Source organism: Protobothrops mucrosquamatus, unplaced genomic scaffold (assembly GCF_001527695.2).
Source record: "Protobothrops mucrosquamatus isolate PMUCROS unplaced genomic scaffold, P.Mucros_1.0 scaffold326, whole genome shotgun sequence".
In the NCBI taxonomy this organism is placed as follows: domain Eukaryota; kingdom Metazoa; phylum Chordata; class Lepidosauria; order Squamata; family Viperidae; genus Protobothrops; species Protobothrops mucrosquamatus.
In genome coordinates, this window is record NW_015386665.1 from 369,959 (window position 1) to 383,105 (window position 13,147).

Genomic DNA, 13,147 nt, shown 5'->3' on the forward strand with positions numbered 1-13,147 from the left:
TACATTTATATTGTGTCACCAAGAGGCTAAACATTTTAGCAATAATAACTCTAAATGAAATAAAAGAAAATAATGCAGTTAGCATTGAAATTCACATGATAGTTACAGAAAACTAGATTAAATGAGTGTTAATCATAGAGTATATAAAAAGCTTTAACCTTTAAATTTAGATTGAGTGAATCCTTTTTTTAATGCTTTCTTCTGCCTTCCCCCCCCCCCGCCCCCAGTGTTTGCCTTTTCAGAAAGCTATAAATTACTCGTGATTGCAAGAGCTCTCCAAGGTGTGGGTTCATCTTGTTCTTCTGTAGCTGGTAGGTTTCTAACATGTACATCAGCGTAGATGCTATTGCTGTTTATTCTTTTCTTTACTAAGGATATGATCAAATTGCAAACCATTTTATTGTCATTATTTTTATACAACTAGATGAGGTCTCTCATTATAAACAGCGCTGAATTTCTTAAGAATGAGTATGATGTTTTCTTCTGCTTTTAAAAACTTTAAAATCATTTTTCAGATTGGGTTAGTTTTAATACGTACTATGTCATTTAGAGTGTGTTGCAGACATTCTAGATTTCTAGATGGAATTCTTCACGTTTTTGAGAATTCCAGATTATATCCATTTTCCTTTCCTGCATACCACTTTCTGGTAAAGGGTTGCAAAGAAAAGAGCAAGTTTTTTTTAAAAAAGGCATCTCTTTCCTTTATTAACGGCCCCATTGCCTTAAAGAGGCTACATTGGAGAGACTTCTCACCCCTCCCTCCCTGATCTTAAGAGATTTTCCAAAGGACAGTTTATTGGATGTGTGAAGATAAATGTTTCACAGGTGATTGTTCATATCTTAGTGTAATTTCCTGTCTGCCGAAGACAAGTCTAGTGATTTTTATTTTGCTTTTCTTTTTATGCAGGGATGGGTATGCTAGCCAGTGTCTATACCGATGATGAAGAAAGAGGCAATGCAATGGGGACTGCCTTGGGAGGCTTGGCCTTGGGGGTATTAGGTCAGTATGGCAACATTCCCTGGATCAGAATACAGGTAGTCCTCGGGTTACGACCACAATCAAGCCCAAAATTTATGTTGCTAAGTGAAACATTTGTTAAGTGAGTGTGCCGCATTTTACGACTTTTCTTGCCACAGTTGTTAAGTGAATCATTGCATTTATTAAATTAGTAACTTGGCATGTTAAGTGAATCTGGATTCCCCATTGACTTTGCTTGTCAGAAGGTCACTGAAGGTGATCACATAACCTTGGGACACTGCAACCGTCATAAATATGAACCACTTGCCCAGCATCTGAATTTTGATCATGTAACCATGGGGATGCTACAGTGGTTGTAAGTGCGAAAAGCGCTCATAACTCACTTTTTTCAGTGCCATTGTAACTTTGAATGGTCACTAAATGAACTGTTGTTCATGAACTGTATGCAATTTTAGAAATTTTATATGCCATTTTTTTTCCAATCAACAGTGCTACTTTATAGCCAGTCCTTCTTTCTCCCAACTAAATGCATATTTAATTAGTCCCTCAGGCTATGAATTTTTTCACAGTTACGTTATACTCAATGCCATTGAACTTATAAATACTAACATCTGAATAAAGGAATAGGCTATTAGATTATTTGACTCAGAATTATTTTGTTGGCTTGTCGAAGAATTTAGTTGTACATACACAAAAAGAGAAGATAAACCCATACTATGAAGAAAATTTTGACTCCTGGTGACTGCCTGGACAAGTCCCTGTTTCTTGGAACATTTTCAGAAATGGTTTGCCATTGCCTTTTTCTCAGGCAGAGAGGAAGTGACTGGCCCAAAGTTGCCTAACTAATTTTGTGCCTAAGGTGGGACTAGAACTCACAGTTTCCCAGTTTCTACCCTGGGGCCTTAATAATTACACCAAACTGACTCTGAGTTGCCAATATACTGAATACAGTATATAATTGTGTCTCCCTTCCATTTTCTAGTTTTAGATACTTAACAAGTAGCAAAGCAATAGTTGCCTAGACATACTTGAATTTTTATCATATACTGCTATATTTGATATATAATTGAAAAATGTATGGAGTATGGGCAACTGCACACTCAATAAGGCAAGCATTTCTGTGAACAGCTACTCCATGTCCCAAATGATTCAGTAGAATGATCTTTTTTTATTCCTTTCAATCAGCTGAATGTTGAAAATAAATTATGGATTAAGAACTGTCCGATGGCAGGATAATTATCTAAAAATAAAATGGAATGAGCCAAATTGGGTGTTGGGGTAGAAGGAAAATCAAGTTTGAAAATGGACCATATTGGGCTGATGGCTGTGGGGGTAAAAAAATCAAGAACATTCCCCTTTGAATCGCTGTATGAGAGCTAGGTTGGGCAGTGGCTCTGAATGCAGCTGACTGATCCATCCTTCCCCTATTCCAGGGGCAAGCAACCTTGGCTCTTTTATGACTCGAGGACTTCAACTCCCAGAATTCCTGAGCCAGCCATGCTGAGGGGAAAGGGAGAGGTTTCCAAGCTGAGCCATGCTGGCTCAGGAATTCTGGGAGTTGAAGTCCACGAGTCACAAAAGAGCCAAGGTTGCCTACCCCTGCCCTATTCTGTCTTCACATGACCCAGAGTACAGCTATTTTAAGCTGCAGGAAAGAATCCCCAGTGCCATGGCCTTGCATGCTTTCTCTGCCTTATTTTAGATTAAAACTTTCCTCATTAAAAATGAGCTTTTAACCTAAAGGGCAGATGCAATATTTATCTACTTATAGAATTGCCCTTCATTATTGTTGATATTTGGCCAAATATCTTACTAGAATCTAAATATTTATGAAGAAATGTGACTTTGGTGTGTTTTTTTCATAGTGGGTCCACCATTTGGAAGTGTAATGTATGAATTTGTTGGGAAGGCAGCCCCCTTCCTGGTGTTAGCAGCCTTGGCTCTTTTTGATGGAGGTAAGTCAAAAAACAGGTTGTCCTCAACTTACAACCACAATTGAGCCCCAAATTTCTGTCGCTAAGTGAGACATTTTTAAAGTGAGTTTTGTCCAGTTTTATGACTTTTCTTGCCACAGTGAATCATCATTAAGGGAATCATCATAATTGTTAAGTTAGCAACCCAGTCGTTCAATGAATCTGGCCTTGACTTTGCTTGTCAGAGGGTTGCAAAATGTGATCACATGACCCCGGGACCCCTGTGACCGTCACAAATATGAACCAGTTGCCAAACGTCTGAATTTTGATTGCATGATCTTAGGGATGTTGCAATGGTCATAAGTGTGAAAAATGATCATAAGTCACTTCTTTCAGTGCCATTGTAACTTTGAATGGTCACTAAATGAACTGTTGCAAGTCTAGGACTTATGATTTCATATACAGTGTTATGATTTAATTACAACCTATAGAGTAAAAAGTTCCTTTTTGTTTTGTTTGCAGCAATACAATTGCTAGTTTTACAGCCGTCTAAGATACAGCCAGAAGTAAGTACTTTGAATAACTTTTTAAAAGAATGCGTATTTCACCCTTTTTATAAAACTCTTTTTTAATTATTTTAACAGAGTCAAAAAGGAGCATCATTACTGACCCTCTTGAGAGACCCATACATTCTTATTGCTGCAGGTATTTTTGAATTTTACATAGTTGCATTTTTAAAATATACGGCTGTTTTCTGAATTTGAGAGGTCACTTGAAAAATGAAATAAAAAAAAAATATTTCAGCATTCAAAACCAGATACTCTCTACTATTACCTTCAGTGCTATTCCTTCTTTTCTTCCTCCTTCTCATCCTCTTCCTCCCTCTTCCTCCTTCTCCTCCATGGATAAGTTCTGTGTTGCAGCTAATCACTATTTTTACTTTTGAAGAAAGGTTATTTCAGAGTTAGTGCTATTTCCAGCCCTTTTTAAAAAAAGTAAAATTACCTTTGGTAAACTCAGGTGGAATTGAATTCAGGACATTTGGTGAGTGGCAAGAGAATTATTCATGCTAATTAGGAATCACAAAGAAAATCCCATATCCCAGGTAGCAAAATTTATGCAACAAAGCTTTATAGAACCATTCATGAACTTCTCTATATGGTTGTCAGATTCAGTATAGCATTATTTTTTCTCCGATGTTTCTTGAGAGGTCCTCAATGAGAAGTTTAGTGATATTGTATTTCCTATTATCCTGGCTTCTGATTTTTTTCTCTTACAACAGCAAGCACTGGTTATATACTTTTGCATTTCCAATTTTTAAACCCTCCTTTGCCCCAGATCTATACTATCTTTAGGTCTCTTCAGTTTGATATCCCCAGAACCCATTATTTCTTCACAATTATCCTTTTTGATCTATGCTTTTTGTTTTCATGTTGTTGTTGCTGTTGTGCAGTTTTCTTCAGGGCGATCTGAAGGAGTGATTGGTCACTTGTCCCAATTATTTGCCCTTAGCTTTTTTTTCTGGAGATTTTGTGCAGCTGTACAGTACATGTGTACATTTTAAGTGGAGTGAATGAGAATAACAACATTACCTTGTTGCACAGAATTTGCATCTAAATTACTAGGCCACTTGAGCAATAGGACATACAAAACCATTGTACCACTTACTAAATAATTAGGAAAGGTCTCACAATTACAGCCATGATAACAATACACAATTATGTGTTTTAAAGTATACTAAACTGAAATTGTATTTCCCTGTGTTTGTCAAATACTACTGAAAAGTTTTTGAATTAATGCTTCGGAGTGTTGATTTACATGCAGCTGGCCTCTTCCCAAGCACTTTGTAGTGTTAGAAAAACTAGGCTGGAAAATTTAAGTGGGGAAATTAAAAAATGGGGGAGATAATTAGACATACTTAAATATCATTTAAATTAAAGGAACATGTTTCTTTTGGAAGAAATATTCATTAATTTTAATTGTAACCTACAGTTTTCTCATTTTCCCTTTGTATTAAACTTAAAATATACATTCTTTATCATATGTCTTGTGTGGAATTCTATTAGATATGCACTACTGGAGTGGGTTAAACCTCTAGTTGAATATATGAACTGATGTCTACTATCCTCAGTAATAATTCACAGCTCTTCCAAGAGCTTTCCAGTGATTTTCTTTGATTTTGTTTATATTTTCTACTGTCTTCCCTTTTTGTTTCCTTCAACCTTGTCACACAAATACTAGCTTCATCTACACAACTAAAGTATGTGAGTTTCTGTTTGCTGAACATTAACTGGAAGAAGCAGTCCAACCTTATTTGTCCAGGACCAATTAACTGAAACATACCCACGGACAGGCATAAAAGCCTTAAATGCTTATATACAAATGCTCAAAGCTTGGGAACAAACAGGGTGAACTAGAAGCAATAGTACACGAGGGAGGGTATGACATAGTTGGTAATTACAGAAACCTGGTGGGACGAAACCCATGAATGGAATGGACTGATGGATGTATATAAATTGTTCAAAAGAAACAGGTCTACAAAAAGAGGAGGAGGAGTTGCACTATATGTAAGACAACACTACATATCTACAGAAACACACATGATCAAAGATAAAATCTCTCCAGAATGCATATAATATAAAAGAGAAAAAAAGTGACATTACCATGTGTATATTACAGGCCACCCAACCAATCAGAAGAAATAGATGGATTCTTTGCCAACCAGTTAACAAATGTATGTAGGAAGCATGCCACAATAGTAATGGGAGACTTCAACTATCCAGATATCAACTGGGAGACAAACTTTGCAGCGAGCTGGAGATCAAACAGGTTCCTAACCAACTTAGCCGACAACTTTGTCATCCAAAAGGTGGAGGACGGAACTCGGCGTAAAGCCATTCTGGACTTAATTCTAACTAAAAGAAGAAGTGATCAAGAGAGTTGAAGTTGCCGGAACCTTGGGCGAAAGTGACCACATCATACTGAAACTTAATATAATGCAAACACTAGCAATAGAAAACAATCCAACCAGTGTCTTGAACTCCAAAAGAGCTGACTTTAACAAACTCAGAGAGAACCTAGAAAAGATCCCATGGATGAAAATCCTAAAGGAGAAAACAAGTCAAGAAGCGTGGGAAACTCTGAAAAATGCGATCATAAAAGCCCAGACCAGCACAATATGACTGAAAAAGAAAAATAAGAAATTCAAGAAGAAACCAGCATGGCTGCTCAAAGATCTCTCTGACAAACTGAAAAAAGACAAATACAAAAAATGGAAAGAGGGGCACATAACTAAGGCCGATTATCAGCAGACAGCCAGAACATGTAAAGATGAAGTCAGGAAAGCAAAGGCTCAGAATGAACAAAGACTTGCAACAAAAATCATGGATAATAAAAAAAGTTTCTTCCAACATATTAACAACAAGAAAAAAGTCAAGGAAACTGTAGGTCCACTAAGGAGAGATGATGGCAAGGAAATAACAGGCAACAGGGAGAAAGCAGAGCTGCTTAACTCATACTTTATATCAGTCTTCACACAAAAAGAAACCATAGCCCAATAAATAAAAAAAAAACACTGCAAAAGACAAATTAGAAACAAAAATTAAAATAAGCAAGAAAATGGCAAGAGAACACCTATCCGACCTCAACGAACATAAATCACCAGGGCCTGACAGATTACATCCCAGAGTTCTGAAGGAGCTGGCAGATGTTATGTCAGAACCATTGCACCATATCTTTCAAAAATCCTGGAGCACAGGGAAAGTACCTGAGGATTGGAAAAGGGCTGATGTGGTTCCCATCTTCAAGAAAGGGGGGAAAAAACAGACCCAGGAAACTACAGCCCAATCAGTTTAACATCAATACCTGGGAAGATCCTAGAAAAGATAATCAAAAAACAGATCTGCAAACAACTAGAAGCAAAGTTATAACTAGTAGCCAGCATGGGTTTGTTAAAAGCAAATCATGCCAAACCAATCTTATTTCATTCTTTGATAAAGTGACTAAACTAGTAGACCAGAGAAATGCTGTGGATGTAGTATACTTAGATCTCAGTAAGGCATTTGATAAATAGACCACAATCTACTCCTTGGTAAGCTAGAAAAAGGTGGAATAGACAATATCATCACCAGATAGATCTGTAGCTGGCTGGCAAACTGTACTCAAAGAGTAGTCCTCAATGGCACTACATCCACATGGAGAGAAGCAAGCAGTGGGATACCACAAGGTTCCGTCCTAGGCTCAGTACTCTTCAATATCTTCATCAATGACTTAGATGAGGGAATTGATGGTGAACTCATCAAATTTGCAGATGACACCAAACTGGCAACACCCCAAAAGACAAACTCAGGATCAAAAAAGATCTTGACAAACTTAAACAATGGGCCCTATCCAACAAAATGAGTTTCAATGTAGAGAAAAGCAAAGTTTTACATTTAGGTACAAAAAAAATCAAAGATACAAGTACAGAATGGGCAAGACCTAGCTTAAAAACAGTAACTGTGAGAGGGACCTTGGAGTCCTAGTGGACGATCACTTAACCATGAGCCAGCAGTGTGCAGCAGCAGTCAAAAAAGCTAATACGATCCTGGATTGTATAAACAGAGGCATAGAATCAAGATCACACAAGGCATTAGTACCACTTTATAAAACTCTAGTAAGACCACACCTGGAATACTGCAACCAATTTTGGTCACCATATCACAAAAAAGATGTTGAGAGTTTGGAAAAAAATCAGAGAAGAGCAACTAAGAGGATCAAAGACCTGGAAACTAAAACATACAAAAAACGGCTGCAGGACTTGGGTTTGGCTAGTCTAAAGAAAAGAAGAAATAGGGGAGACATGATAGCAGTATTCCAGTTTTTGAGGGGCTGCCACAAAGAAGAGAGGATCACATTATTCACCAAAGCACCAGCGGGAAGGACAAGAAACAATGGGTGGAAATTGATCAAAGAGAGAAGCAACCTGGAACTAAGGAGAAACTTCCTGACAGTGAGGACAATTAACCAGTGGAATAGCTTGCCCTCAGAAATCGTGGGCACTCCATCACTGGAGATTTTTAAAAAGAGGCTAGACAGTCACTTGTCTGAGATGGTATAGGTTTTCCTGCTTAAGCAGGGGGCTAGACTAGAAGACCTCCAAGGTCCCTTCCAGCTCTATTCTATTCTATTCTTTTGAGTGGTAATCTCTGGGAGAGGAATTATATTGCATGGTAATAATTACTCTAAGAGTTATTTTAAATAATAATTAGGTGTAAAAATATGAATGCCAAATTGTAATGCCAAGTTGTAAATCATTGAAGCATGAGGGAAAAACGGCAGTGCCCCAATTCTCTCTTCCTGGTATTTTGTTCCCTTTTTAGTAGCTTTCTAATTTGATTATGTGCGAAGCATTTTGATTCAAAGTTGATTGGGAGTTGAAGTCCACAAGACATAAAAGGGCCAAGTTTGAAGACCCCTGCCTTATGATATAACACGGTGCCAGAGTACGTGTCATCCACATCATTTTACATTAACATTGTTTTAAGCAGATTTATAAAAATAAAAAATATTACAATATTGTACAATCTTGAGAAAATTTTGCAGTCTCACAGGGCTGTTGTTTTTTTTTTGCAAGAAGACATCAGAACTTAAAAAAAAGCAAAGTTTTTTTTTTAAGTTATGATATTTTAGGTACAACATCATCATTTTTGCAAGAAACAAATTGGATTCTTGTTCCTTGCCCTTAGGCATATGGGTGAGAGCACATCAAGGTTTAAGATATACTAAATAGACAGCCTAATACAATTTGGCATATCTGAACAAAGAATGACAGCAGTGGTTATTTTATTGCTGAACTGTATGATAAGAGAGCTTTTTCTTGGGCAAAAGCTATGAAATACTAGATGAAGTGTAAAGGTTTAAAAGTCATCACAACCTGAGTTTTCAGTTAAGTTTTTATTATTATCAAAATGCTATAAACTGTTTTAAAACTCAGCCCATGAGTGGTATAAGACCAAGTTACAGAATCTGAAGATTTTCATGTAAAAACTGTATTACTCCATAATGTGCTGTAAGAGAAAGTCTATCAGAAATAGCAGCACACTTGCTATATTTGAATCTACTTGTAGGGAATGTGGCCACTGTTTTATTTTGGGGTAAGTAATCAACAAGACTTTATTTCCTTGGTTTCCTTCTTGTGCTCATTCTCAAGTATTGTATCAAATAAAATTTCCATCTGAAAATTGAAAGTATTACATAGATATAAATATTTTATTAAAACAAAATGTGCATGTTATCATTGCGTCAGTAATAGCAAAACTATTTGTATTAAAAGTTGTGCATTGCCTCTGCTAGATTTAAAATATTTTCTAAACGTCATAACACATTTTACTCCATGTCTTTGACATAGTGTGCTGCTTATTGTCTCATTTTTGAAGAAGTGGAACTTTTATGAAATTACAGGATTAAATGTTTTCCCCATCCTAGCAATTTAAATATAATCATTGTTGTACATTTGACAAGCAACTCTTCAAACTGCATTTTTTCATGTCAGCGTAGCTCTTTCCAGCTATTGATTAGAATTTAAGTGAAATAATTCTAGAAATCTATTTTTCATCTCTTTTCAAGGAGCAATATGTTTTGCAAATATGGCAATTGCTATGCTGGAACCAGCTTTACCCATTTGGATGATGGAGACAATGTGCTCAAGCAAATGGCAACTGGGTAAATTGCAGCAAAATCTTAGCTATTTTATTTTTGATCCTAAGTGTATGTGATTGCCTTCTCAAAACTGTTAACCATATATGTTCAGTTTTTATTTTTGAAATCTGTATTTAGCCAATAAAATGATTACCAGACTTCTCCTACTTTATGCATTATGCATTGGAAAGCATGAGACTGTGCAGAATTTCAAAGGGGTGTCCTGTTTTATCAGATACCTAATGAAACCAGATATTTGTGGATTCTGTGGAATAAAAGCAGTCCCTTTTACAATGCTTTGCAATGCCATGCTTAGGAGAGGGAACAAGTCATTCTGCTTCATTTTGGTGACTTAGCTGCTGTTTATGATACACTGAAATGAAAGCCTTCCCCATATGAGTAAATGCAACATGTTTTCCTGAGGCAAGAGCCCAACTGTGGCAGATTGTCCATGATGTACTGTACACATTCCTTATAAAGAGAACAGTAGGAATGCTACATAATGTATGCTACACCTGCACAATAGTTTTACTCAGTGGAGGTTTTCTGAACATTGGAATATTCCCTTAGAAATAGATAGCAATAGCAGTTAGGCTTACGTACTGATTCATAGTGCTTTACAGCTCTCTCTAAGCAGTTTACAGAGTCAGCCTATTGCCCCCAACAATCTGGGTCCTCATTTTACTGACCTCAGAAAGATGGAAGGCTCAGTCAACCTTGAATTGGTTAGGATTGAACTTCTGGCAGTGAGTTGAATTAGCCTGCAATACTGCGTTCTAACTACTGCGCCACCATAGCTACTATATAATTAGATAACATTTAACTACATTTGCAAAATTTTATATACACCAAATTCTTCCCAACTTCTGAATAATAGTTCCACTCTGGGCCATGTGAGTAAAATAGCTTGGAATAGAGCAGTCAGCACAAGAGTCATGGTGGCGCAGTGATTAGAACTGCCAGGAGTTTGATCCTGACTGGCTCAAGACTGTTTCAGCCTTCTATCCTTCTGAGATTAGTAAAATGAGGACCCAGATTGTTGGGGGGCAATATGCTGACATTTGTAAACCACTCAGAGAGTGCTGTAAAGCACCATGAAGCTGTACATAAATCTCAATGCTACTGCTATTCCAAGTTGCTGCCTGAATGCTTTTCCCACAGGAAAGCACTGGATAAATTTTCTTTGAACTTTTTTTCCTTTCAACCTGAGCTAACCTATTTTCCTATTCAACCTTTCTTTTGCTGGATTCTCACTTACATCAAACATGGTTCTATTTTGTTTTTTTGTTCAAAAGGTTGTACAGACAAATAGAGATCTATTTGTTAAATATAATAGCCCATCAGTTCTGCAGCACATATGCTAATATTATCTAGCTGAAGTCTCAGAAAAAGTCCCTTATTAAAGACTGTTTAGTAAACTTAGTCATGGGATAGGAGAAACTATCAGTTTATGGATTGCTAACTATTTAGAAAATAGAAAACAAAAATTAGGAATAAATGGACAGTTTTCTGCGTGGAGGGAACTAAAACATAGAATCCCTTAAGAATCTGTTTGGGAACAGAAGCTTTAAATGCATTAATCAGTGCTATTAATCTGGCCTCATTAGCACATAAACCAAACTGTTCACAGTACCAAGAGTGATTGTGAAGATATCCAGAATGAGCTCTTTAAATAGGTGACTGATCAATCAAGTGATAAATGCAGATCAATTTATGTGTATGAAATGATGACCAATGGTGCTTTTTCCAAAAGGCAACTGAACTTTCTTGTTTTTTTTTTCTTTGAAAACATTTTGCTTCTCATCCAAAAAACTTCTTCACTTCTGAAGGAGGAGCAGAAACTGAAGAAGATTTTCTGATGAGAAGCAAAACATTTTCAAAGAAAAAGCCAAGAAAATCCAGTTGTGTTTCTGGAAAAAGCACTTTGGGATAAGTGGATGACCTGGATGATTGAGAGTCTTCATAGACATGTATGAAATGATGCACTTTGGGACCCCAAAGCCCTTATATACACAGATGGAACATGAATTGACTGTAGTTCTCAGGGTCACAGAAGATAGCTTTATAAAAAGGCCAACTCAGAGTCAGAACCAAAGCCTTTCAACCTACCCTTGTCCAAATCTAAACAGATTCATTTTGGCTTTCCTAAAATGGGAGTTTCAGATATTTTGAACAATTAGCCTTAAAGACAGATCTGGCAATGGACAATAGATCAAATGTCAAAGTGCTCTTTCCAGGTTTAGAAATATGAAGAATGCAAAGAACAAGTCTGATTCAATTTAAGTGTAGATGTCTGTAATACTCAGAAAAAGAACTCTCCTTAATTGCTCAGTTAAGATGTTTACTGTGCAACAACTTTAAAAAAGCAATTCTATGCTAGGGATCTTTATAAAAGGGATTTGACTTTTTCAAAGTTGCTGCACAGAATCTATATCTTAACTGAGCAATTGACCGTATGGTGTGGTCCAGTGAATTGTTGACTGTGTGGAATTCGATGACCATGCATGATAAGGTGATTAAAAGAATAATATTGAGAAATTGAAAAAGTGATAATGTTCCAGATATCAAGGGTTTGCATCATATCTATTTTTTGAAAAGGCAGTATTTGTTATTCTAAACAATCAATGAAGCAATGTGTTTTCTGGCATAGATGTTATTGCAAAAATATTTTGTAACTGATTGTAACACCATATGGTATATTTGAAAACCAGTGACTAACTGTAATATATAAAATAGAATATGTTCATTTTCTTTCCCCTCCTTTTTTCTCTTTCTTTTTTATCATTTTTATTTGTTTAGATTGTTCAGTTTAAACTTATTATAGTTATCTTGGTATTTTGCTTGTATTTTAAAAAACAAAAGATAAAAAAATGCAAATGTATGGTATGATGCATCTGGAATACTGTGTATTGGTCACCATTTCGGAAAAGAAAAAAATAGAAGAAAAAAGTGTATAAGAGAGTAACCAACTGCTCAGAAAACCTTCCCTGTGAGAAAAGGCTACAATTTTTAGGAGTCTTTTGTTTAGAAAAAAGGCAACAGAGAAAGGATATGAATTATTATTATTATTATTATTATTATTATTATTATTATTATTATTATTATTATTATTATTATTAATTAAACTTGTATGCCGCCCTTCTCCCTACAGGACTCAGGGCCGCTCACAGCATATTAAAACAACACAAACATTGTCCCCAATAAAAGCCAATTAAAAACAAATATTTAACGCTGTGTTAATTAAAATTCTGATTAAAAATTGTCCCTATTTAAAATTCTCCCTAGGCCAGACCCGCTTGCTGAAAAAGCCATGTCTTGAGGGCGCGGCGAAAAGATAGGAGATCCGGAATCGTCCGGATCTCGGGGGGTAGTTCGTTTCAGAGGGTGGGGGCACCCACAGAGAAGGCCCTCCCCCTGGGGGTCGCCAGCCGACACTGCTTGGCCGACGGCACCCTGAGGAGGCCCGCTCTGTGGGAGCGTACTGGTCTGTGAGAGGAAATCTGTGGCAGAAGGCGGTCTCGGAGATATCCAGGTCCGATGCCATGGAGCGCTTTAAAGGTGGTAACTAACACCTTAA

The 13,147-nt window shown here is 36.7% G+C and overlaps 1 protein-coding gene across 1 annotated transcript in view; it reads left to right on the plus strand.

Moving 5' to 3' along the window:
* SLC18A2 (solute carrier family 18 member A2) overlaps nucleotides 1–13,147 on the plus strand; it is a 32,824-nt gene that overhangs the window by 9,533 nt on the left and 10,144 nt on the right. Inside the window, exons 4-9 of the mRNA XM_015815223.1 lie at nucleotides 228–311; nucleotides 908–1,000; nucleotides 2,845–2,934; nucleotides 3,415–3,458; nucleotides 3,537–3,597; nucleotides 9,499–9,594. Of these exons, the coding sequence (XP_015670709.1) occupies nucleotides 228–311; nucleotides 908–1,000; nucleotides 2,845–2,934; nucleotides 3,415–3,458; nucleotides 3,537–3,597; nucleotides 9,499–9,594 (468 nt within the window). The remainder of the gene's footprint in view (nucleotides 1–227; nucleotides 312–907; nucleotides 1,001–2,844; nucleotides 2,935–3,414; nucleotides 3,459–3,536; nucleotides 3,598–9,498; nucleotides 9,595–13,147) is intronic.